At 43.7% G+C, this 27,073-nt stretch overlaps 1 protein-coding gene across 5 annotated transcripts in view; it reads left to right on the forward strand.

The window, feature by feature from the left end:
• The window catches only part of PRKCQ (protein kinase C theta), a 138,928-nt gene that overhangs the window by 80,839 nt on the left and 31,016 nt on the right, over positions 1 to 27,073 (forward strand). For all 5 annotated transcript variants that reach the window (XM_074405083.1, XM_039478655.2, XM_039478656.2 and 2 more), the window contains exons 9-14: positions 2,630 to 2,739; positions 3,506 to 3,623; positions 5,185 to 5,345; positions 9,895 to 10,068; positions 24,049 to 24,140; positions 26,751 to 26,813. In XM_074405083.1, coding sequence (XP_074261184.1) covers positions 2,630 to 2,739; positions 3,506 to 3,623; positions 5,185 to 5,345; positions 9,895 to 10,068; positions 24,049 to 24,140; positions 26,751 to 26,813 — 718 coding nt within the window. The remainder of the gene's footprint in view (positions 1 to 2,629; positions 2,740 to 3,505; positions 3,624 to 5,184; positions 5,346 to 9,894; positions 10,069 to 24,048; positions 24,141 to 26,750; positions 26,814 to 27,073) is intronic.

Consider the following 27,073-nt stretch of genomic DNA (forward strand, 5'->3'; position numbering starts at 1 on the left):
AAGCCCAGCACATTGATTTTGCTGACGCATGGTCCTGCACAGAAATTCTGTGACATTCGCTTGAGCATCCATCCCTAAACCATTGCTATGGACTCCAAGTGCCCAGTAAGAGGTTGGCCCAGCTCTGACCACCATTGCCTGTTTTCTGGTCTTTCCTTAAAGGCCAGAATCACAGCAGAGTCTAACCCGCCATTCATTACTGATAGAGTTTCTCAGACCTATCATCGAAATAAACAAGGCAAGGCTTTCTTGCTGTGAAACTCCAAGTTGCTAAGGCAATAACATTTAGAAGCTGAGATGCTGTCACAATAGGATTAGGGACCAGGGAAGGAAAAAAAAAAAACCATAAGAACCAACAAAGCACTCTACTTTCTCGTTGAGATGAGACAGGGACAGGGCACGGAGAATACAGCCGCTGCAGGAGAGCCATCTGATGCATATAAACTGTTTATTTTTCTTCTTCTTCTTTTACTTTTTCCTTTTCTTCTTTTTTTTTTTTTTTTTTTTTTTGAGACAGGGTCTGACTTTGTTGCCCAGGCTGGAATGCAGTGGCTCGATTACAGCTCACCACAGTCTTGACTTCCTGAGCTCAATCAATCCTCCCATCTCAGCCTCCAAAGTAGCTGGAACCACAGGCATGTGTTACCATGTCTGTCTATTTTTTTTTTAAGAGATAGGGTCTTGCTATATTGTCCAGGCTGATCCCAAACTCCTAGGATCAAGCAACCCTGTCTCCTCAGCCTCCAAAAGGACTGGGATTATAGGAGTGAGTCACCATGACTGGTGAGCACAGAGCTTTTTCTATGATGAACCATGAAATACATAAGCCACTTTATTTTTTCTTGGCAGCCCTATTTTGATCAGTGCTACTGACTAATGTATGCCCTCTCTTTTGAGTGAAGAGGTACGTGATAGAAGGCAACACAGCGTCTTCCACCTTCCCCCCTTCTTCATCCCAATCATGCTCACATGTCTGGTGGAACCCAGAGTGATCTCTCAGTGGAGACAGGATGGGTAGGTTTTCAAGTCACTGCCTAAAGCAGACATCATAGGAAGCCAACATTAGCCTCAAGAATCCCTTCCTGGCCCCAGAGGACACTGACGCATTTTCCTGTACATCCTCGTTTAAGAAGACATGGAGAGGCTGGGCATTAAGAATTCATTAAGAGTACAGAGGCAAAACACAGTGTCCCAGTACCCTGGCCATATCCACAGAAACAGGAATAGTGAAATTCTCACCTCTTGGTTCTCTGATGGTCTCAGGTCGGATTACATGTCCTGGGAGCCCAAACGCCCACGTGCAAGAGCTGGTCCCAGCAGCACCGCTGCACAGCTTAGAACTTCCAGGGATTCCTGGGCCTTGTTCCACGGCTCTCGTGCCTGCTTTCATTTCTTTCCTTGAATATTCTTTCCCTTCCATTCTCTTCCCTGCTCTCTCCTACCACCTTCATTTCAAGTGCTCCCCTCCCCGTTTTCTTTTGTCCCCTCTCCTCTTCCCTGTCCTCCCCTGCCTCCCCTGCCCTGGTTTCCCATTTTTGCTCTGACACCCCCAGTCCCTGCCTCTCCACTCTGCTCACCCTGCATGCCCGCATTCTCCTCTCTGGAGACTCCTCACCCTCTTCTCCAGATCTCTTCCTTCCCCCTCGGCCGGCCTCTCATTCTGCCTCCTTATGAGCCGTTGTCTTTAGTAGGGTCTCCTTTAGCCTTTTACCCTGCCTTCCCTCCCTCCTCACAATAATTCCCATGAAAATAGTCATCCAAAGGGGCTGGTTGCCCGCCCAGAAATTGAGTTACGGTCTGGCAGGTTAGTAACAGAGACTTATGACCTTGTCATGGAGATGACAATGGCCTTTCTTCACGGCCATGCAAGTCACAGACAAGCCTAGATGTAGCTACAGTTTTAAGGAACAAAGTAAAATCCCATCCCTGTATGTTCCATCCTGGCTGACAACATCACTTCGTGTTACAGTAATGCGTAAGAAAATGGAGCTTGGGTTACCCAAGTTAAAACCTAACACCTTCTAAATAAGGCCGATGTGAGTCATGCTGACAATGTGAAATTTGGAGCACAATCATAAAAAATTCCTTTCTGTAGTAAAGATTTGAGGCCGGGCACAAGAACATACTCATAATCCCAGCACTTTGGGAGGCCAGTGTGGAAGGATGGCTTGAGCCCAGGAGTTTGAGACCAGCCTGGGCAACAACGTGAGACCCCCATCTCTGCGAAAAATTAAACAATTACATTTATACCCACTTTTAACTACATGCACATTAAGTTCCTAGAAAAAGGGTGGTAACGTCTGGGTGTTGCCATGGCAACAGTAAACCGACATGGCACACAGGGGGGCATCTTCTGGAAAGCTGCTTCTGCCTTGTCCCTGTTGTAGCTAGTCTTCAATTTGGTCTGTGTCTGAACCCCATCTCCTCCAGAGTTGAGTCCACCTCCTTCCTCACTTTCCCTTCCCACATGTGGATCATTACGAGGAGAGCAAGGGCCAAATGCCTCCAGCCATGGCACCTTAGGCTCCCCTCCCTATCCACAAGATTCTGTCTTAGCTCTAGAGAGAGTCACTGCCCAGCACCAGGGGATTATTCCATTCTTGCTAACCATTCACCTTCTTCTTTCCAGCATGTGGCATGAACGTACATCACAGATGCCAGACGAAGGTGGCCAACCTTTGTGGTATAAACCAGAAGCTGATGGCTGAAGCGCTGGCCATGATTGAGAGCACCCAACAGGTAGAAGCACAAGCTGTGAACACATTCCTGCCATGCTGCTCCAAAGATGTCCATGCCCTCCCGCTCCTCCACCTGTAGCAGCTCTACAGGAAATGCTGGGATGTATTTCTGAGTGCCAGCCTTGCCCTTGGCTTTCATCTCCATGCCCATACCCCCCCTTTGAGATATTTATTGAATGCATTTGTATTATGCAGATCTTTATAAAATCTTAACTTCTTCATGCCATGAGCAATGCAGATACAAATTCATTAAAATTACTGAGGATTCATTGACAGCTTTACATGAATATATTTGGGTTATAGAATAGCCTGGGAAAAAACACTCATGTTCCAGTATCATCCCCAGAATCCTCACAGAACACTGAGTCCAGGGCAACTTTTGCCCTGCTGTTTACTGCCTTGGCATTTGCTGAATTCCCACATCCAAGGACAAACCCTCTGTAAGACTTGGCGTTACCCGAATCAGCTGTTCTCCCATCCACTGACCCACTGTCCTTATTTGTGAGGGAATGATGTAGACAGCTTGGGAGAATCCTGTCAGCCCCAGAAAAGTGTAAGGGAGGTAAATATGTTCTGCCAGTGCATAAAATACAATAGATAGGCTCTCCCAGAATATGGGATTCTAAAAGAATGTTGAGGAAAAGAAGAGCTTTGGTGACCCTATGCATTTAGGAATTTTAAATGGCTTTTGTCCCTGTGGTTAGCAGGCTGAGCTGTTCCATCAGTGGTAGATGGGTGGGTGGTCTGATTCTCCATTTGTCGTCTAGGCTCGCTGCTTAAGAGATACTGAACAGATCTTCAGAGAAGGTCCAGTTGAAATTGGTCTCCCATGCCCCATCAAAAATGAAGCAAGGCCGCCATGTTTACCAACACCGGGAAAAAGAGGTAGCTGTCCTGGTTGGCAGTCTAATCAATGTCAGTCATTAGTCTCCATTAACCCTAACCTGATGCCCTTGGATTTACGTTATCAGCTTACCTGGTCTGATAGGTGATCCACCTCCAGCTACCAAGAGGTTCCCACTTCTTAGAAAAGAAACCAAATAAGCCACATTAGGCTACCTTTGTAAGGGGCAGAAGGTGGGGGTTAGAAGATTGGGATAGGTCTGGAAGGAACAACTGCAAATGTTTTCTTAGAATTTCAGCATGTTACATTCTGTCAAGGTCAAATGGTTTTACAGAAATCAATCTATCTTAAAACGTGACAGTGGGAAGATGTTCTTACTCTGCACTGTTGACACTCAAATTTAAGGGTAGGGAAGAGGAGGACTCAAGGCCACTTTCATGACATTATGGCAGTTTTTCCAGCCTACTGTTTGAAAGTAGTTCATGAGTGGATATGACCCCCTGTTTCTGAGACCTGAGTAGTTTCAGCATACATTCTAAAATACTTTTGTCCTTGGACGTCAAGAAGAGTGTGAAAGATAAACCTGGGGATCTAAAAGTAAAGGGAATATTGTAGGCAGGGAGAAATTCCAAAAAAGTTTTCTTTTGTTTTCTCTGACTTAAAATCAACTTAAAAATGTAAAAGAAAGGTTTGGGTTACATTTAGGAGGGATTGCCAGGAGGGGTTGCCAGGCAGTAAAGAAGATCATCTCAGCAACCATCAACATAGGCAGTATCTTTTTTTTCTAAGACAGAGTCTCACTCTGTGGCCCAGGCTGGAGTGCAGTGGCACAATCTCAGCTCACTGCAACCTCTGCCTTCTGGGTTCAAAGGATTCCCCTGCCTCAGCCTCCAGAGTAGCTGGGACCACAGGCGTGCACAACCACACCCAGCTAGTTTTTTGTATGTTAGTAGAGATAGGGTTTCACCACGTCACCCAGAGTGGTATTCAACACCTGAGCTCAGGCAATCTGCCCACCTTGGCCTCCCAAAGTTATTGGATTACAGCGTGAGGCACCATGCCCCGCTAGCATAGGCAGCATCTTGACTTGAATTCGGTGATGAATGATGCGGTTCAGATCTTTAAATATTTGCTATATTTCATTTCCTTTCCCTCACATTGTAATTTGTAGAAAGTGATGCCACTGTGCTTGTGAGCCATGCAAACAATTGAAAATCATTTTTTTCCTGAAATTTGGTCAAAATCCCTAGTTGTCCTTGATTTAACATTATTAACAGTGCTTGTGCATTTTGCATATACAGTCTTTTGCTGATTAGAATGTGTTTCTTAAGTTGAACTATTTCCCAATCTATTGGAGAAAGAGACACAGTCCACACTCCAAATTCCAAATGCTGGGTTCACAGACAGGGGGTGCTGCCCCCACAGAGGTATTAAATGGAGAGGTATTAAAGCTGCCTGAACTGCAGGAGACCCTCTAAACACCTCCAATTACTATGATGGAGCCTCAGCATGGGAAGCAAAAGAGAAAGCATGTGCTCTAAGTAACTGGAATGACCTCCATTACTCCGTGTTCATTTTTAACCACCAGCTTGCCATTTTCAGAGCCCCAGGGAATCTCCTGGGAGTCTCCGTTGGATGAGGTGGATAAAATGTGCCATCTTCCAGAACCTGAAGTGAACATAGAAAAACCGTCTCTGCAGATGAAACTGAAAATCGAGGATTTTATCTTGCACAAGATGTTGGGGAAAGGAAGTTTTGGCAAGGTAAGCTACTGCATGGGAGAGCAACTCCAGGAACTGATGAGCCAAGTTCCCGGTTAATGAAACTAAACTCGTGGGGCCAGCAGGACTGTGTGTTAGTGTCAGAGCTTTCCTGAGAGATCTCTAAATAAATAGGAACCCCCAAGGACTCTAGGCCCATTGTAGTCTCCAAAGCTACTTAACTTGTAAAGTATACGCCCCACACGCCTATGAGTTTGATGTCTTTGGGTACCAAAGAAATAGAAAGGTGCCTCAGCCACTTCCTGTTTCACACGGTGTTTGTGATTGTTTCATTTTGTTCTTTCTTCTTTTGCTTCATTCTCCAGCCTACAGTGTTGTTTTGCTTTATATGTGATTTTTTGTTTTTCTCTCTCTCTATTAAATGTCTTCAGACTTGTATAAGTTTGCTTAGGCTGTGATAGGGTTTGGCTCTGTGTCCCCACCCAAATCTCACCTTGAATTGTAATAATCCCCATGTGTCATGGGAGGGACCCAGTGGAAGGTGATCGAATCACAGGGATGGGTTTTCCCATGCTGTTCTCGTGATAGTGAATAAGTCTCATGAGAGCTGATGGTTTTATCAGTGGGCGTTCTCTGCACGTGCTCTCTCTTGCCTGCCACCGTGTAAGACATCCCTTTGCCCCTCCTGTGTCTTCCGCCATGATTGTGAGGCCTCCCCAGCCATGTAGAACTGTGAGTCCATTAAACCTCTTTCCCTTATCAATTATCCACTCTCCAGTATGTCTTTATCAGCAGCATGAGAACAGACTAATACAGGCTGCTATAACAAAATATCACATACTGGCTGGCTTAAACAACAGAAATTCATGTTCTCACAGGTCTGGAGGATGGAAGTTCACCATCAAGCTGTCACCTGGGTTGTTTCTTCCCAGGCCCCGCTCCTGGCTTTGTAATGGCCACCCTCTCTCTGTGCCTTCATACCATTTTCCTGCTGTGCACGTCTGCATCTAAATGTCCTTTTTTTTGAGATAGGTCTCACTATGTTGCCCAGGCTGGCCTTGACCTCTCAAACTCAAGTGATGCTCCCATCTCAACTTCCGTAGTAGCAAGGATTAGAGTTGTGCCACCACACCTGGCTTAAATTTTCTCTTCTTATGAAAACACCAGTCATACTGGTTCAGGACCTGCCTTAATAACCTCATTAAATCTTAATTACCTCTTTGAAGGTCCTGTCTCCAAATACGGTCACATTCCAAGGTACTAGGGATTGGGACTTTAGCATAGACACAATTAAGCCCATAACAAAATTGTAGCTTGAGAGTCCCGGAAAAAAATTGTGGAGAAAGTCCATCCTCTAAATTCTTCCTGCATGCATGCATGTGGGGGTTGTCTCTGTCACTCACAGATGACAAGGAGAGGAAGGAAAGAGGAAAAGGAGGATGAGAGGGAAAAGGGAGGTGAGGAGAAGGAAGAAGAGACAATTTAAGAAACTATAACCAACTATCAGGGACTGCAGGAAATTTTCAAGCTAGTGATTTAAGGAGGGATGATATGGAATGTAGGCTTTTAGGTAATTTTTGATATTAAGGATATCTCATATATTAACAGGGCTCCTGTTGGTTTTAAATTCTTGGATGGGACCCCTACAAACATTTTAATGAGAGACGACTATTCCATGAATCTGTGTAGCCAAAGGCAGCATTATGCACCACACCTGCTCACCAGACTTTGGCAGGAAATCTTACCCAGTTTATCTAATATTAAACTAAAATGCAACTGAGCAGTCGCCACAGCTGAATAATATTGTGCTCCAGTTGGGGTTTGGATTTAAACACTGGTGACTTGCCTTTCAGGACATCTACTCTCTGTTGCACATGGTGGCTGGTATTCATGAATTCTTTTTGTTCATTTCCACAATAATACGAAACACAGCAGGCTCATTTGGTGCTAATCTGAGCATAATAGACAATTTTACAGCCGGTCTTCGTGATAATTTAGTGTCAATTAATGTGCAATTATAACCTGTTACCAAAAATTGAAAGCACATTAGATGGATGGAAATTGTCTTTTCGGCTTCTTAGTTTATGGCTGGTTTTAGGATGTTTTACTGAAAGAAGCAGTTACTAAAAGAGTACTTTTAATTGTTCATGAAATGTTTGTCTTTCTTTGTTCCCATGTGGATTTCTACATTTGAAGAAGGTTAATAAGAAATGTAGTTAAAACTTCAAGCCTTGGTCAGTATCCCAAGGCGCAACTGGGAGCCCCAGGTTTCCCCACTCCATGTCCAAAGCCGTCCATGACTTTTCATCAGGACCTTGGGTCCCTATGCACAGAGAGGAGAGGAGTCGGGAGAGGCATCAAAGCAAGATGGGACGGTCATGTTGCTCTTTCTCACTACACTGAGAACACTCCAAAACTTGTCTTTTCTCTCTCTTCTGGCTTTATATGGAAAGTATGTTTCCTCACCAAGGCCTCTACACCCTTGTTCTCAATCTAATTTTAAGCCCAGGAAAACAAATTGTGTGTTTTCCCTTTTACTTTTTTCTTTTTAGATGGAATCTTGCTCTGTTGCTCAGGCTGGAATGCTGTGGCGCTATCTCAACTCACTGCAACCTCTGCCTCCCAGGTTCAAAGGATTCTCCTGCCCCAGCCTCCCAAGTAGCTGGGATTACAGGCACCTGCCACCCTGCCTGACTAATTTTTTTGTATTTTCAGTAGAGACAGGGTTTCACCATGTTGGCCAGGCTGGTCTCGAACTCCTGACCTTGTGATCCGCCTGCCTCGGCCTCCCAAAGCACTGGGATTATAGGCATGAGCCACCATGCCTGGCCCAAATTGTGTGTTTTCTGGGGATGTGAGCATCTTTCATTTGCCTGATTCTCATCTAAGTTTCATCCCTTCTATCAAGTCATATACCACCCATCCACAAATCTGCACCATTGTGTTTTAAACTCAGACACTCACATGTCCAGGACTGGTGCAGCATCACTGACTTCAGCCTTTCCCGAAAGTCAACAAAGGAAACAAATGATGAATGATGGAATTTTAACAACCGTGATACAGAGATCATTTGAGAGCTGACTTTCACAACAGTCCCGTCAGTTAGAGCATGCAGTAATTGGAAACTGAAGCCCAGGGGGCCTCATCGGTCTGCCCACATTTCTACAGCTAGTAAATGTCTGTGAAGTAAAACTGGAGCTAGAATTTTCTGTATCCAAATGCCATGCCCTTACAGTTGCCAACAGTGTGTTGCTGTATCATTTGCAAAAACTAAAATTGTTGAAACCCTCCATCATCTGCCATCTGGTGTCCTTTGATAGACGAGCCACGAAATCAAGTGGGAAAAGTAAACTTTGGAGTTAAATCTTCCCATAGGAGCTCCGAGAATCTCAATCTCAGCAAGTTATTCTTTGAACTCAGTATTTTGTTGTTGCTGTTGTTGTTGTTAACTTCTGTCCTGCAGAGCATGACAAGCTAAGAATTCAATTAGATAATAAAATTGTAGGTTGAAAACGTAAAGCAGGTAGCAGAATGCATGATGCATAGTAGGTCCTAAAATGTGTCATTCGCATGTTGGTGTCCTTTGATGTAAGGGCCACGAAATCAAGTGGGAAAAGTAAACTTTGGAGTTAAATCCTTCCCTGGTAGCTCCAAGAATCTGAGCAAGTCATTCTTTGAACCCAGTGTCATTGACATTTTAGGACCTACTATGTGCCATACATTTGGCTACGAATAATTCTTTGCTGTGCTGTCAGAGAAAACGGTGGTTTTTTTTTTTTCCTTTTGAGACAGAGTCTCGCTCTGTCGCCCATGCTGAAGTGCAATGGTGCAATCTCAGCTCACCACAACCTCCACCTCCCATGTTCAAGCAATTCCGCACCTCAGCCTCCCAAGTAGCTGAGACTACAGGCACCCACCGCCATGCCAGGCTTATTTATTTATTTATTTATTTATTTATTTATTTATATATATATATATATATATATATTTTTTTTTTTTTTTTTAAGTCAAGACAGTGTTTTACCATGTTGACCAGGCTGGTCTCAAACTCCTGACCTCAAGTGATCCACCTGCCTTGGCCGTACAGGCATGAGCCACCACACCAGGCCGGTGTTTATTTGTTAAGTACACAAGGAGAACTATATCCCTCCATTCTTCTTTTGGCCTGGAAAAACTGAGTAAAACATAAAGCTAGGTTTTATGTGCACTTGCAGTGATGTTTCAAGACAATATCTCCTCTCTGCTACTCAACTCTTCTTTCTTCACTGTGCATTTGTCTCTCTGGATTTTTATTATACTCTTACTCAGGTTCCTGAGCAGGCAGGGCACACTTTTTAAAACCCATTCAATTGCTTAATAATTTTGTGAAACCTTTGGAAAGAGTCCAAAGATGGCATGAAACAGTGCTATAATATCTGAAGCCAGTGAAGTGCTGCATTTTGTCTCAGGAATAGCCTATCCAGGATGGATGGGGGTTGGAGAAGAAACTCCTTTTCTCATCCAACACAGGTCTCTCTCAAGACTTTGTCTCCTTTTTAAGAAGTAAGAATCCAACTTCTAAAATTAAGTTACTTCTTCCCCTTCCTTCTAGGTCTTCCTGGCAGAATTCAAGAAAACCAATCAATTTTTTGCAATAAAGGCCTTAAAGAAAGATGTGGTCTTGATGGACGATGATGTCGAGTGCACGATGGTAGAAAAAAGAGTTCTTTCCTTGGCCTGGGAGCATCCGTTTCTGACGCACATGTTTTGTACGTTCCAGACTAAGGTATGGCTTCTGCTCCGACAACCCCACCTCCCCTCTAACCTATCTCAGTGTGGTACCTCCAACGGTGCCCTCATTAGGAGACGCGGGTCATTGGTCTCCATATTTATCTTACATTTCAGCGTACCTGCCGTCCATCCAAACAAGGTTCGTCCCTTCTACACACCATGGACATATTACTTAGAATGTTTTAATGTCGTCAATTGGGAAAGATCTTTACTTCTAGATTTGTTTGTCTGTTTTCCTGGTTTTTGGAAGCTGGTTTCATTTAGCATAACAACCAGGCTTCTCAGCAGACTGTGACTTGGGGAAGAACGTGACAACTGTTTGTTCATCTATCCTGAATGTATTTGAAGAGATAAAAATTGGAAAATAGATCAAAATGCATGTACACTACTATTTTTCTCTTCAAGGCTGGGAGAAAAAGCAGACTTAGAGAGGGTTCCATCAGTGAGCAAGCCCCTGAGCTGGGAGGTGGAGCTTGGATGTGTCTGCATTCCCACTCAGCATTGGGACCCTTTCCTTGAGCTGAATTTGCCAGAAGGCTCTGCCATTCTGGGATGACTCGCATCCTGGTCTCCTTTTTCCTTTATATATATGTGTGTGTGTGTGTGTGTGTGTGTGTGTGTGTGTGTGTGTGTGTGTGTATATATATATATATATATATATATATATATATATATATATATATATCTCCTTTTCTTACCTGAATCAAAAGTTCAGGATCATTGCAGAAGATGTTCGTAAACTCAAAGAAAAAAATCATGTATAATCCCACCACTTAGACATATTCACCATTAATACTTTGAAGTTTCTCCTATAGATTGTCACCACAGTGGACTTTTAAAAAGAAAGATCGCAACCCACTGTAAAAACCTCCTGTTCTGTAATCTGCATTTGTTACATTCTATTATATCTATTCTCACGTCTTTGGTTATTCTGCAATGTAATTTAGCTAGAACATCTCTAATTTTTCGCTCTGATTTAAATAACACTAAAGTGAACATCCTTGAAGATTCCCCATAAGTGAATGCAAAAGGCAACAATTGATAAGTGATATGGATGATGCTTTGTTCTGGGAATAGTTGGGGATGACCTCTCTTGAGAGGACAGTTACCTGTGTATACTAGTGAAGGCATCAGATAAGATAAATCATGTACTTCTCCAGGACATTGCTATTTTTTAAAGGAAGTTATTCATCTGCTTTTTGCTTCCAAATAGTGTGCCTGTTGAATATCAGATTATTCAGGAGATTCTGAGGACAACTATTCACTTGTTACAAATCAGGGGCATTTGGGTTAAATTGTTAAAAGTTTTTAAAGTGCATGGATGAGGGATGTATCACCTATGGAAGGGTCAAAATTTGGTACGGCCATTTAGGAAGCTAAGAATTATGAAAATTCCTGTGGATTTGGATTGTGAAGTTCAAGCCCAGCTCTGCCATGTATTTGCAGGGCTCTGAGGCACCCACTTCACCTTGCCCAGGACAGAGTTAGAGTTACAGGCAGAGGGGCTGGGAGATGTGAAACCAGGGGCCCTAATGGGATGGCACCGTCTGGGGACACAGATGTACAGAATAATTCATGGAATCTGAACCTGAATCTGAATGAGACTCAAAAGAATCTTCAAAATTAATTTTTTGCATGCTAGATCAAGAGGACTTTGCACATCATTCAGGCTCTGACATAAATTACTGGCTCAGGGTCTAACGTAGATCAGCATTCTGAGATGCTGCTCTCTTGGCAAGAGGAAAGAAGGGCTTGCTGTTCTTTCTTTTACTTTTTTTCTAACATTTCTTTGTTACTAACATTTACATTTTCTGTCTTACACGAACGTCTACAGGGCTTGAAATTGCATGACCCCTTCTCAGTCCCCCGTTCAGTGCAGATGCCAGCCAACTTCTGCACTACTAGATTTCCAACTTAGATTTTTACTATTTTCCATTACTTACATTTTAAAAGTAAAAAAATAAAAAAATAAAATAGGAAAATCCACAATAAAATTTGTCTGCAAGAACAGTTGTCATAAATCTCACAACTGTATTCACTTACAAGTAGATTTAAAACTATTAGAAAAAAATAATTAACCAGCTGGGCACAGTGGCTCATGCCTGTAATGCCAGGACTTTGGGAGGTTGAAGCAGGCAGATCATGAGGTCAGTAGTTCAAGACCAGCCTGGCCAACATGGTGAAACCATGCCCCTACTAAAAATACAAAAAATTGCCTGGCGTGGTGAAGGGCACCTGCAATCCCAGCTACTTGAGAGGCTGAGGCAGGGGAATCACTTGAATCCAGGAGGCGAAGTTTGCAATGAGCCAAGACTGAGCCATTGCACTCCAGCCTGGGCAACAGAGCAAGACTCCATCTAAAAAAAAAAAAAAAAAAAATTAACTATAAAACTTTGAAACACTCACAGGGAAAAATAAACACCAAAAAAACAATTTCCCTCTTTTTAATTATATTACAGCAAAAGAAAGATTAATAAATCAAGTATCTAAAATTTCTGTGCTCTATCTCTGATAAACCGTAGAACAATAAGAAGCTTTACTTCGAAAATTTGTTTGGAAAGGAAAGATGCATCTAACACTGTAGGGATGCTATTTGTTTTTAATTCCAAGGAACTAATGTTCCCTTAGAAATTAAAACTGAACTAAGGTCTATCTTCCTTTGTGTCTCCTTTGAATTCTGAAAGGCCGATCTGTATTCGAGTCTAACACTGACATTTTAGAAGTGTTACTATTTCACACTTAACTAGCTCTAGATTCTGCGGGGACATCTCTGTCTCCGGATCCTTCCTCAGGCTGGATTTGGGGGCAGGCGGCTGTGGTTTCGCAGGTCTCTGAGGAGCGGTCTCCCAGGGTGATGCCAGGAGGCGGAATGCTGGCGTTCCTGGATTCACATCACTGCCCTTGACTCCCACACTCCCAGTCTGCACCAGATGAACATTCTTGGTCAGTATTACTCTGAAATTTTTGTTTTATGAAAAAGGAAACTGAGTTTCACTTTCTATTCATAGAACATACAAAGCTCTACTTCCGGTTAGGCCTTCAGGGCATGAGTTTGTGAGTTATCTGAACAGAGCACCTAACATTTCTTTGTGACACTGGTTCCCCTTTTTTGCTTCCCAAAGGATAATGTAAAATAATAATAATAATAGCACTTGCAGAGAAGTTTGGATCTTTTTTGGAGAAAGTACCATACTAACTACAAGATATTGTTATTATTTAAAATTAAAAAGAAAAACTCCTTTAACTTGATAGTTTTTAAAAAGTATGTCATCCTGGTATTTCTATAGTTTTAAGGCAAAATGCATCTAAGAAAGTTTTTAATTTCAAGCATTTTGTTCAGAAATGGCTTCATCTGAAGCTCTCAAAAATGCTTCAATCCATGAGCCTTCAGTTGAGTTAGGAGCCCTGGAAATTATCACAACTGTGGCAAGAAAAAGAAAACCCACGAAACCACATCCTCCAAAAGATGTGTCCCTGCTCTAAGACAAGAATTAACTTTTTATAGCTGCCCCCATCTGCAGTGACAGATAAGCCTCTTTTCTTTGAAGTCCTCTGGCAGCGTTCTGGTCCTGAGAACGCTTACAAGTTGCTATTTCAGAAGCTGGGGGTCACTTAGACGTTCTACAGATTCCCCTCTTACGTAACCAGACTGATAGAGCAAATGTTAGATTTACAGAAAATTTACCAAAATTAGTCAATTTACAGTTGTCAACCTGAAATAATCAAAAAGGCCAGAATCTCATTTAAAGAGCAATACACTCAAAGTTTCAGGATGGCCCACCTGGAAACACCCCAAAAGAATGCAGTCAGAGTTGCAAAGGAGGGAAGTTTAGAGGTTTATTTCCATAGGAAGACATAGAGGCATTTTTAGCATGATTACATTGTCCATACAAGATTGGTGCATAGTTCCAGGAACTTGGTTATAGGCAGTGCTTATTTTAGAGAAAAGGACATGTAACATCTTTTACAGAGGGTGCAACAGTCATGAGTTTTCTGTCATCTGATCTAAGGAAAATAGGGCAAAAAAGGGGAAGCTAATCTTTAACAAGTTTCATTAAGAAGGCAGGAGGCAGCCAGGCATTGTGGCTCACGCCTGTAATCCCAGCACTTTTGAAGGCTGAGGCAGGTGGATCACCTGAGGTCAGGAATTCGAGACCAGCCTGGCCAACATGGTGAAACCGCATCCCTACTAAAAATACAAAAATTAGGCTGAGCACGGTGGCTCACACCTGTAATCCCAGCACTTTGGGAGGCCGAGGTGGGTAGATCATGAGGTCAACAGTTTGAGACCAGCCTGACCAACATGGTGAAACCTCATCTCTACTAAAAGCACAAAAATGACCTGGGCATGGTGGTGTGTGCCTGTAATCCCAGCTACTTGGGAGGCAGAGGCAGGAGAATCGCTTGAACCTGGCAGGCAGAGGTTGTGGTGAGCTGAGATTGCACCACTGCATTCCAGCCTGGGCAACAAAGTGAATCACCATCTCAAAAAAAAAAAAAAAAAAAAAAAATTGGCTGGGCATGGTGGTGGGTGCCTATACTCCCAGCTACTCAGGAGGCAGAGGCAGGAGAACCACTTGAATCCAAGGTGGGGGGAGGTTGCAGTGAGCCAAGATTGAGCCACTGCACACTCCAGCCCAGGCAAAAGAGTGAAACTCCATCTCAGAAAAGAAAAAAAAGTCAGGAAGTATTTGTCCCTGACATTGTTTAATTCTCTCTAGTCATTGTACAGAACCAAAAAATAAATAAATAAATAAGAAAGAAAGTTAATGTCTAATCTGAGAAACAGAAGTTGTAACCATATGTGACAGATCACAGTCACATCTCTCTCAAGGGGTAAAATGCATTTTAGGAATTCCAACAGCTTTTAAATGTTATTTATTTTCACACAGTAATTTATGGGAAATTAATGTTGCACTCACAACGTTTGCTTAAGGTTTTCTCATCCAAATACACGGGCGATAGTAGGCAATGAGTGAACACATATTCAGGAATTTGTGGACTAAAAGAACAAGACACTCAGTGCATCTGAAAGGGCACGCATTTCCTACACGCCCGCTTTTTACACTCACAGATACGTTCTCATCTTTATGTGACTCTGTAACATTTCTTCCAGGCTCATGGTCCATATTATCTCTCTGTTCCTTCGTCAGCTCTTCTCACAAAGTCCCCGGAGTATTGTCACCAGCTTCCCAGAAGTCATGAGCATTTGGTATCTCCTTCAAGAGAGTGCTGCAGGAAGATGCCTGCCTTCTGTGAATCTACTATTCCTCCTTTGGTGGTGGTTGTTGCTGTTTTGTTTGTTTGGTTTTTTATTTTTGTTGTGAAGGAGTCTCACTCTGCCTCCCAGACTGGGGTGCAGTGGAATGATCTCGGCTCACTGCAACCTCTATCTCCTGGGTTCAAGTGATTCTCCTGCCTCAGCCTCCCAAGTAGCTGGGATTACAGCCATGTACCACCATCCCCAGTTTTTTGTTTGTTTGTTTGTTTTTTTTTTTTTTTTTTTTAGTAGAGCTGGGATTTCACCATGTTAGCCAGGCTGGTCTCAAAGTCCTGACCTCAAGTGATCCGGCCACCTCAGCCTCCCAAAATGCTGGAATTATAGGTGTGACCCACACGTCTGGCCTACTCTCCCTCCTTCAAAATCTGGCTTAAAAACTACCTGCTCTATAAATCACTCTCAAGTATGATAAATCCTACTTGTCTTTCAGACCCACAGGCTTCTCAGCTTACTTGACCCAGAAAGATGCTTATGCTCCTGTCCTGCTGAGTGTCTTCTGCGGCTTCTTTCATATGCACTGTGCTATTTAAATAATGCCCTCTCTACTTAAATAATACATTCCGTGATGCCAACATGCATGCTTCACTCTTCTGTTTCATTTGCCCGTAGAATGCTAGATAATGTTCAGGGGCTGGGGCTTGGTGGGGGTGGCAGAGAAAAGGAAAGACAAATGATCTGACCGTCGATTACACTGGCTGACTCGGGTGCCAGGAAGGCTGGTCCCGAATCGAAGTGCAGAGGAGAGGTTGTCTGTCTTCCCAGCCATCTCTGACCTTCTGTTTTATTATTTTCCCCTTTATCCCAGAATCCACATGATCTTGTACCCACTGTAGCTATCTGGTCTATGCCTTGATCCTTTATTTTTTTCTTTTTTCAAGACAGAGTCTTGCACTGTTGCCCAGGCAGCTCGCTGCAACCTCCACCTCCTGGGTCCAAGCGACTCTTCTGCCTCAGCCTCCCGAGTAGCTGGGATTACAGGCATGTGCCACCATGCCCAGCTAATTTTTGTATTTTTAGTAGAGATGAGATTTCACCATATCAGCCAGGTTGGTCTTGAACTCCTGACCTCAGGTAATCCACCCACCTCCACCTCCCAAAGTGCTGGGATTACAGGCGTGAGCCACTGTGCCCAGCCTCTGCCTTGATCCTTGATGGAAAAATTCTTCTTCCCCATCTCCTTGTCTGTCCCCCTTAAAACTTCTGTCACTTCAGGGTCCTCTTCTCCTCTACCAGTCTTAGAGAAAATATCTGATAAATAGCACAGAACAGTTTAATATGTGTTGTTCCTAGCGATGATTTCTTCCTAAAATGGGGCAGACTTGAGGTTCCTTATTAGACCCAACATTATGTTGTATTTGAGGTGATTACAGTTCCCACCTGAGGTGACACACATGGGACTCTTCGTGGAAACTGTGGGAATATGTGAGAGTTGGAATAAACCTATTGCAGAGATTCAAGTGCCAACCCACAGAAAAACCCGCTTTTATGAAGCATGAGGAAGAGGAGGGGGGAAGTGATGGGGAGGATCCCACGGGGTGGTGAGAGGAGGAACAGAGGAGTTAGGAGTATTGGAAGATAAGAAAGAATTTCAAGGAAGAGACAGGATCATATATTTAACGTGCTGAAGAGTTGACAATCAAAAAAGCGTGCAAAGTGTGTCATTCAGGAGGAACAGACGATAAAATGGGAAGGAGCGAGTAGTTGGTGGGCAGATTCAGTGGGGATACAGAAACCTTCCAGAAAGAGTTTTCAGAAGATGGAAGCTCGTGATGACTGCAGAGTGTAAGGGATGAGAATCATGGGAAATGCTTGAGCCAGAAATGAAGAAACTAGACAAGAGGGAGGCTATCCAAGTTGTAGCCTTTTCAGATAGGCTTCTTTCACTTAGGAATATGCATTTCAGGGTTGTTCTTTTCTTTCTGTGGCTTGAGAGCTCATTTTTCATTGCTGAGTAATATTCCATTGTATGGATGTACCATCATTTATCCATTCACCTGTTGAGATGCATCTTGGTTGCTCAGAACAACTAACAACTAATGATTTGTTATGTTCTTTTGTTTTTCTTACAATGACAGGCTCCAAAGATCAAGAATTTTAGAGTAGGTAGGGGTGGGAGAGGTTATCAGGTCAGATCCCCTCATTTTGCAGCAAATGAAATGGAGCTCCAGAGAGGATAAGCCTAGCTGGTCACAGTAGAGTGCTCTTTTCTGTTGTCAATCCAAAATTATTAGTACAGTTGAGACTTCATGATGCCTAAACACAAATCTAACTCACAGCTTACTTAACTGGAGAATTATACATTCCATGTCCTAAACCTTAGACCCAAGCAAGAGGGGTTCCGCTCAGCCCCCCACTTAGAATCTTCCCTTTGGCCTTTCTCAAACCACACTTCTTCCTATGAAGCCAAGTCATCTCCATTCCTAAACTACTCCCCAGGATCTCAATTCCATACCTAAACAGCCTCAATCCTGCGTGGACATCTCCCTAGTTTCTGCCCTTGGAAGGGGCAGGAGAGGACTTTCCCCTGTGGCCATGTGGCCAATTAACTGATGCAGAATTTTGAGGGATCCTGAATTTGTCACTGGTCTTCATGGTCATGATGAAGTTATATTTCCCAAGAGACAGAACATATAGGAAGGTAGAGCTTATTTAACTGAATTGTTGGGGAGCTTGATTAATAACATTTAAACCTGGGAGCCCATGGTGTGGGGCCCCCCTTTGCATACTCCAAATCTTGCAAAGGTTGGGGCTGTCCTTGTTCTGATTATAATGCAACTTAATGCTTTTCTTCCCTGTGTGATAAAATAATAACAATATATGTGATAAAGTTAATACATAAGGAGTTCTCGCTATATGCTGGGCACAGGGCTAAATTCTCTGTATGGATTCTTTCATTTGATTTTGAATATGAACTATGGCTCCTCTTTCTTCTTCAGAGAGAATTCCCAACTCTTTCTATTGGCTGTCATAGGAGATGTTTCATAGTAGAGTTGACTTCTACCTCCGGTTTCCGTACTGTTATACTACAGTCTTCGCTGTTACAGCATTTGTTAAATGTGCATAGCATATGATACTTTAAAAGTTGTGATGGGAAACTTAGATGTGTTGTTATAAATACTTTGATCCTAATTTTACTTATTTTGCAGTGATTGCAAATATTCTCTTATGTAAAAGTTATTACGTTGGTTTTCTAAACTTTGGAGAAAAAAGATCTCTTGAAAAAATGACTATAATTATTCTTTTCCTTCTTTTCCCATCTTATTTTTCTGGAGAGAGATTCTGTATTCCTGACCTTATTTGCATGATATTTGCCAAGTTCTCAGTGCATTTACAAAATTAGCTGTTATTATTTTGATAAAAGTCATTAGTTAATTTCTTGCTATAAACCTGTCATTCATCCTGTACTACGTGCACAGTTGACAGTCATTTCCTTATTTACTCAATATTTGACTAGCTGTGAATAGTCATCACAACCAAGCCCTTTCCATTCTCTTTATTCTCATTATTTCATTTGAAAAATGTAATCAGTGTAAGAAGAAAGCAGTGTAGGAGCTAGGTTGTATTAAATAACTTTTGAGGCCACTTTTATAATTCACCCTTTACTAATTCTAGACTATTCACAAAATGTCCTATGCCTCCCTCTAAAGAATTATCTTATGTTTTAAATGGTGATATATTTTGACAGCTCTAGGACCTTTAACTCTTCCAAATGATATTCATTGATGCAAATGCAGTCCTATGAAAATTATACAACTGATTTTGTTAAATCTATCACTTTGATCTTGTTTTTGTTTTTTTTTTAAAGACAGGGTCTCACTCTGTTACCCAGGCTGGCTTTGAACTCCTAGGCTCAAGTGATCCTCCTGCCACAGCCTCATGAGTAGCTGAGATTACAGGCATGTACCTCTGCACCCAACTTAAATTACCTTTTTTTTAAAAGCATCAATAACACAAACATAAAAGAGTCATAAAGCTTTGATTACCCACCTATCTACAGAATGCCAACATTGTTTATTGCCTTCTGTTGTCTGGAAATCACAGCAAAGCTGTACGTAACCGTGACTCTCTCATTTTCATGGCCTGGCATCCAGAGCCTCATCACACCATGGGTATATTTGTAATCTGGAAAGTGGATAAATAAATACATACTATTGAATGGCCCCTCAAATGCTCTCTTGTTACCCGGGGCACTTCAGATCTCTTCAATGAATCGCTTCTTCCAGTGGCCCTGACTGATGTAACTATCCAACCCCAGCTGAAACGGACTTCATTGACAGGATGGACATGCTCGGTGTCTTTGTCTCATTCATCAAACCTGTGGAGGACTCGGAGCACTCCTGACCCTGCGAACTGTGCTGGGAGGAACCCTTCTGGGAATGCTCACTTTACCAATCAATTGACTGGCTTGACACAGACAGAAATTCCAAGGACCTTACGCTGTTTTCTCCTGCAGGGCCTGGTGGTGTAAGGCAACCTTCCTGTTATAAAATTCACTTTTCTCACCAGACGCGGTGGCTCATGCCTGTAATCACAGCACTTTGGGAGGCCAAGGTGGGTGGATCATCTGAGGTCAGGAGTTCAACACCAGTCTGGCCAATGTGGCAAAACCATGTCTCTACTAAAAATACAAAAATTAGCTGAGTGTGGTGGTGCACAGCTGTAATCCCAGCTACCCGGGAGATTGAGGCACAAGAATTGCTTGAACCCAGGAGGCAGAAGTTGCAGTGAGCCGAGATCATGCCACTGCACTCCAGCCTGGGCAACAGAGCAACACTCCACCTTAAAAAATATAAAAAATGTACTTTTCCAAGGAACCACGTGACAAAATGCTATGTTTTCACCACCTAAACAAAGTGAAAAAATTCATGGGACATTTGGGCTGAGGCGAGAACCCCAGAGATCATCAAGTTCTTCTCCTTGTTTCGTTTTTTTCCAGAATCAGAGATATTTCCCTTCTCCAGTGGACTTGCTTGCTTTCAGAGAGAATGAGATGCAGGTTTCAGAAATAAAATACAGGCTGGGTGTGGGAGCTCATGCCTCTAATCCCAGCACTTTGGGAGGCTAAGGCAGGTGGATCACTTGAGGTCAGTAGTTCCAGATCAGCCTGGCCAACCTTGTGAAACCCTGTCTCTACTAAAAATACAAAAATTAGCCAGTGTGGTGGCAGGTGCCTGTTAATCCCTGCTACTCTGGAGGCTAAGGCATAAGAATCACTTGAACCCAGGAGATGGAGGCTGCCGTGAGCTGAGATCACACCATTGCATTCCAGCCGGGGTGACAGAGTGAGACTCCATCTCAAAAAAAAAAAAAAAAAAAAGAGAGAGAGAAAAAGAAAAACACAATACAAAGACCAATTAAAAAAGCAGCTCTTCTGGCACCCTGCTGTCTACTCAAAACAATGCTGAGTCAATTCTGTTCTCACCCATTCTGCCTTCAGCCTTTACCCTACAGTGGAATCAGTTCAAATGTTCAAGCCTTCCAAGACCCTTGGGACCTTAAACACCTGTGGAGACTTGCCTCCCACCCGTAGCCTGTCTCTGCAAGCAGGACCAGTGAGGAAACCCTGTGACCTTTGTTCTATCACATTCTGAGGGGTGCTCATGGTTGACTGTCATGAACCTGGCTGTATTTACTACCTCCCTAGAGGAAGGTTCAAAGAGAGGCTCATCTCTATTCTCCAGTGATTCTTCAAATATGCATTATTTCTGGACAACAGTCACCCTTAGAATTTGGAATATAGCATCCTCTCTCTCACCAATGTTTACTTTTTTACCTGGGAAGCACCACGTGGGTCTTGATGTAATAGTCACAGTTTATTAATGTTATTTCCCACTCCTCCAGAAAAAGGAGGAAAAAAAGCATGAAGAGTACGATGTAGCTTGGGGGTATTTCGGGTAGCAAAGGGGAATGTAGCCAAGGATCTCATGTACAGGGTTCGTTTTTCAGAGAAGGAAACCTGGGATGGTGGGATTTACCTGATCACACAGCTGATTAGTGAGTCTCATTTCTCACAGACTAGAATTTCCATTTGACAGATGCTGTGCCAGGAGTTGTTGACAGTCTCCAAGACTGGGATGCGTTTGGCATGTCCCATCCCCATATCCATCACAGCTTCAATTCTCACCCACCAGAAAGAATCATTCACATTGGTTAATGTGGGTTAATGTATTACCTGCCGTAAAGACATGAGGTCTAGACTAGTAAATGCCATTTAAAATTAACACAGGCCACATTCTCTCCCTCCCTCCTCTCTCTCCACCACCTCTCTTGTGTTCTTGTTCTCTCTCTCTCTCTCTCTCTCTCTCGTTCTCTCTCTCTCTCTCTGTCTCTCTGTCTCTGTCTCTCTCTCTCTCTCTCCAGCCTGCAGCATAGTCTGCCTGTCACCCCCATGGTAGTAACCACTGTCTGCACCCTGTGAGCTTAGACTTTAATGGCTATTCAAGCCCCCAGTGCTTACCACTAGTGTGGCCTCTGATTTGGCCCTAGAACAGGTGGGAAGGTGTGTGGAATTCATGGGAGTGGGGCTGAACCTTTGCCTCCAGTCCCCTCCCACCACTTTGTCCAAGTCTAAGTCGACAGTGTTAAATTCTGAAATGTCAGCCTGTCTAGGAATTTGTAACCATCCACTCACTCAGAAGGAACTGTAACTCAAGCACTGTTAGAAATGGTTCTGCTGTTCCACTTTCACACCCTTCCCTCTCCAGAGTACTTAAGAGAAAATTCTAGTGGCTTGGATGGGGTCATTACAGTTTCAAGCAAAAATGTGAGGTTAGAACAGGAGCTCTTCATATGCTGCTGATGAGAACAAGAAGGTAGCGTGAGAACGCAGGGTGTGTGCAGGTAAGGCCAATGATAACTCTCAAATAGGGTTTGAAATCTCAGTGTTAAGTCATCATTTATGTCCGCTGAGAATTTGGGCCTTGAAGAGAAAAGGTTGGGCTCCAGTTAAAGATGTATGAGATTAGTTTGGGCACGGTGGCTCACGCCCTTAACCCCAGCACCCCAGCACTTTGGGAGGCCAAAGCAGGTGGATCACGAGGTCCAGAGATCAAGACCATCCTGACCAACATGGTGAAACCTTGTCTCTGCTAAAATACAAAAAAAAAAAGAAAAATAGCCAGGTGTGGTGGTGCATGCCTGTAGCTCTAGCTACTCAGGAGGCTGAGGCAAGGGAATTGCTTCAACCCGGGAGGTGGAGGCTGCAGTGAGCTGAGATTGCAACACTGCACTCCAGCCTGGTGGCAGAGTGAGAGTTTGTCTCAAAAAAAAAGAAAAGATATATGGAATTAGTAAATCAGATCAGAAACTAACTTTGAAAACAGGCTGACGCTTACCTTGACCTGGTTTTTTGAGGTAATCGCCACAACACTTGGTTTCCCCATTCTGTTGCAGCCAGGCAAGGAGTGTCGCTGTCAGACCAGAACCATGTTGCTACCATTGCCTCCTCTGCCCCATGGCCTCGGTTAGGTTCACATCAAAATTTAAAGGTTAATTCTATTAGGAAACCTTCCAAGTACAAATTCATGCCCAGACACACCAGAGTTCTTTATGGATTACTTATTCTGTGATGCCTAACAACCCTTTAAAAATCAGGTTGCTCTAAAGTGTTATGAATGTTTATTTGAAAAAAAAAAAAATGGTCTCACCTTATTGAGGAGCTGAGGCTGTTTACAATCCTGGCTGCCTCTGATACGCCCACCACAGCCTGAAGACCACCCAGCCCTGCTTCTTACTGTGGTCACTCATGGGCTCCAGCTCCACTAACATGCATAGTTTCTTCTGCCAGAAGAACTCTGTCATACACTGTGGCTAGCCTCTGCCATGACTTAAGACAGGACTGGAGAAAAATAAGGTTAAACTTGATTGCAAGCTCCAGGCAGGAATGACTGACATGCCCATCCCCACCAAGCCATGCCCAGAGAACATGCTCAGCAGCTAATTACTGAGTGTTGAATGAATGGATGTTTTTAAGCTCCGCTCTGGGAGTCAGAGACCAAGACATATTCTCCTTATCACATGCACACTGTCAGTTTCCACAGCATGTGATCAGCACGTGCTAAGCACCTGGCATCACTGTCTGGCCGGCAGGATGGACTCTCACTGTACTCTCCCTTGCGCCCCAGCTCTTCTGCTGGTTGTAACACACAGCATCTAGCAGATGTCACACGGCATCCCACCTAGACTCCCCAGGCTGCCTGTGGCTCAAAACTATTGATTAGCTAAGTGCTTTTGATGGTCTTCTCATAAGTGATTTCATGACAGAATGGGTTCCCCTGAAATGATCTAATCCATTTAAAAAGCAGCCCTCCTTGTATTTTCTCTACGGAGCTAAAAATTGGAATTGTGGCTGGGTGCAGTGGCTCAAGCCTATAATCCCAGCACTTTGGGAGGCCAAGGTAGACTGTTCACCTGAGGTCAGGAGTTGGAGACCAGCCTGGCCAACATGGAGAAACCCTGTCTCTGCTAAAAATGCAAAAATTAGCTGGGCACGGTGGTGAATTCCTGTTGTCCCAGCTACTAGGGAGGCTGAGGGGGCAGAATCGCTTGAAACCAGGAGGCAGAGGTTGCAGTGAGCCAAGATCGAGCCACAGAACTCCAGCTGGGGAGACAGAGTGAGACTCTGTCTCAGAGTGAGTGAGTGAGTGAGTGAATGAATGAATGAATGAATGTTGGAATTGTTTTGTTTTCCCACAGGAAAACCTCTTTTTTGTGATGGAGTACCTCAACGGAGGGGACTTAATGTACCACATCCAAAGCTGCCACAAGTTCGATCTTTCCAGAGCCACGTAAGAGCCTTTAAGGGTTTGGGGGTTTTCCATTGTTCTTGTCAGTTCCCACGTGATTTTTTTTTTCTTCTTTGCCACTTGGCATGCCTAACTCCCAGGGCCAGGTAAACCCTGGGGAATACATCAAGCAAGGCAACAGTTTTCCGAGGTTGTAAAACCGAAATTCATGTCAGTTTGGTTTCATTTCTCCATGATTTGAAAATAACTTCTTTGTTTTGATTTGATTTGTTTTGAGGCGGAGTATACACCAGGCACGGTGGCTCATGTCTGTAATGCCAGCACTTTGGAAGGCACAGAACTAAAGGCTTAGGGGAAGTTAGGGAAGTCAGTCTTCTTAAGCAGCCTCTTAGAATATAATTTTTTGGTCTATCTACAAAATCATAGATTAAGCAGCTGTTTTATATTAGTTTTTTAATTTTCAGGAAATTGAGAAATACTCACCAGAAATTGAAAAATACTCTGTTGCCCAGTCTGGGGAGCAGAAGTGCAATCTCAGCTCACTGCAACCTCTGCCTCCTGGGTTCAAGCGATTCTCCTGCCTCAGCCTCCCAAGTAGCCGGGATTATAGATGCCTGCCACCACGCCCAACTAATTTTTGTATTTTTATTAGAGACGGGGTTTCACCATCTTGGCCAGTCTGGTCGTGAACTCGTGATCTGCCAGCCTCAGCTTCCCAAAGTGCTGGGATTACAGGTGTGAGCCACCACACCCAGCCTAGTTTCTTAGGGAACCATCCCAATTCATTAGGCTTCTAACTAAGTACAGAAGCAAATATGTGCCCTTTGAAAAGGAAGCAGTGAAATGGACCACAGACCTCAAGAATGGTCCCCAGGGATGGAGCTTGTAGCTGAGCCCTCATGGAAAGCCTCATGTGGAGGCACAAAGCTTTAGGAAGTGGAAGAGGCACTTACCCTATCTGAGAATAAAGCTTCACTTTCCTAGTGCCAGGCAGCCCGTGACACACGGAGATGGGCAGGCTGTGTGTACCTGGTGGCTGTGTCTACCTGGAAGGCATTTAGGACAGGTCCGAGCTGGCTGGAGATGACAGTGGACTAGATGAATCCTTTCCAGCATGAAAAATGTAAAATTTTTCTCCTTTAAAAACCCTGGCTGGAATGGCTCTTTGTCACTCTAGTGGGTGGCACTCTGCTGAGCTCATGGCCTCTGGGAAACCTCAGCAAGGCACCCAGAGGGAATTTGATTGCACCTGAGGCCACAGCACTGACTGCCCTCCTGCCCATGCTGTTTCCCTTGGGTCCTACTTCCTGCTCCCTGAGAAATGCAAGCAAAGGAAAGCTCTGCCTGTGGGCTCTTTGGAAGATGCGGGTGGGCTATCTCCCTTCGCTGAATGCTCAATCATCCCTCCCTCGCATCTAAATGAACACTTTGAGTGCTTTAGGTTGAAATGGGTTGAGAAATGGATTTGGCCTGCCAGCTCCTGTAAAAACCCTGGCTGGAGTGGTTGTTTATCACATCTAGTGGGTAGCACTCTGCTGAGCTCACTGCCTCTGGGAAACCTCAGCAATGCACCCAAAGGTAATTTTACTGGATTTTTGCAGCAGAGAAATAATGAGGCATTTTTCATGCTGAAAAGGATTCGCTTAGTCCACTGTCATCTGCAGCCAGCTCGGACCCATGCTGTCCTTCCTGTCCTCAATGCCTTCTAGGAAGGAGGAGTCTGCATTCTTCCACAAGATCCAGCAAACTTCCCTTGCAGGAAGCTCTCTCTCATGTCCAACCTAATCCCACCAGTGACCGTGTAAACTCATTCTCTTTAAGCTTGTCGCCGTTGAAGATAAAGAGTAACTTACCATCTTGCATCTGCTAATATTCTTTTTTCCACCTTTGGGGCTGCAAGTGTTGCCCAGGCTAAAGGTTCTCAGTACAAAAATTAACCAGCCACTTCTATTTAAAATGTTGCATACAAGTCTATGGGTGCCAAGCAGAGTTTCAAATAAAGGGGAAAATTGTTTGCCTATTATCTATACTATTACTTTTTCTTTGGAGGGGGTGTCAGAGTCTCCATCACCCTGGCTGGAGTGCAGTGGTGTGATCTCAGCTCACTGCAATCTCTGCCTCCCAGGTTCAAGTAGTTATCAAGCCTCAGCCTTCCAAGTAGCTGGGACTACAGGCACCTGCCACCATGCCCTGCTAATTCTTGTATATATGGGGTTTCACCATGTTGGCCAGGCTGGTCTCAAACTCCTGACCTCAAGTGATCCACCTGCCTGTGCCTCCCAAAGTGCTAAGATTACAGCCACTGTGCCTGGCCTGTACTATTGCTTTTAATGTCTGTATGTTTTATTAGCAAAAACAAAAAGATGAAAATGTGAGCATTGCTGTTTAAAATATAAGAACAAGTACTAGATACAGGCAGGACTCACTTCAGTAGTCAGCTCTGTTTTATGCCATTAGGGCTGAGTCTGGAGGTGTCTGAGCCTCCACTTTCTTATGTGTAGAATGAATGGACAACATCTTCCTTGTTAGGATTAAAGAGTCATGTGTGTACGCCATTTAGCCACACACAGCATGTCATAAAAGGTCAGCCTGGGTTTGGGGATTTTGTCCTGCGACTACATTCACACCGAGCCTTGCTTCTCTTTCCCCCAGGTTTTATGCTGCTGAAATAATTCTTGGTCTGCAGTTCCTTCATTCCAAAGGAATCGTCTACAGGTAAATTTTGCTTTGTGGAAAGAAATGCTGACATATACTGGCTTTCCTGGCTCGGTTAATTGAATCATTGCACCGAGTGCTGCGAGACAGCCCATGTGATCTCCTGGGAGGAGGCGCCACACATAGGCTTCCTGCCCACAGTGATTACATGGATGGTGACTTACTCACAACCAAAGACGACATTCTAGTCTCAAAAGCAGGAAAGTGCTGAGCTCATTCTGCCCCTTCCACTGATTCTCACCTGAATTCCTTCTTTCTCC

This window comes from Saimiri boliviensis, chromosome 8 (genome assembly GCF_048565385.1).
Source record: "Saimiri boliviensis isolate mSaiBol1 chromosome 8, mSaiBol1.pri, whole genome shotgun sequence".
In the NCBI taxonomy this organism is placed as follows: Eukaryota; Metazoa; Chordata; class Mammalia; order Primates; family Cebidae; genus Saimiri; species Saimiri boliviensis.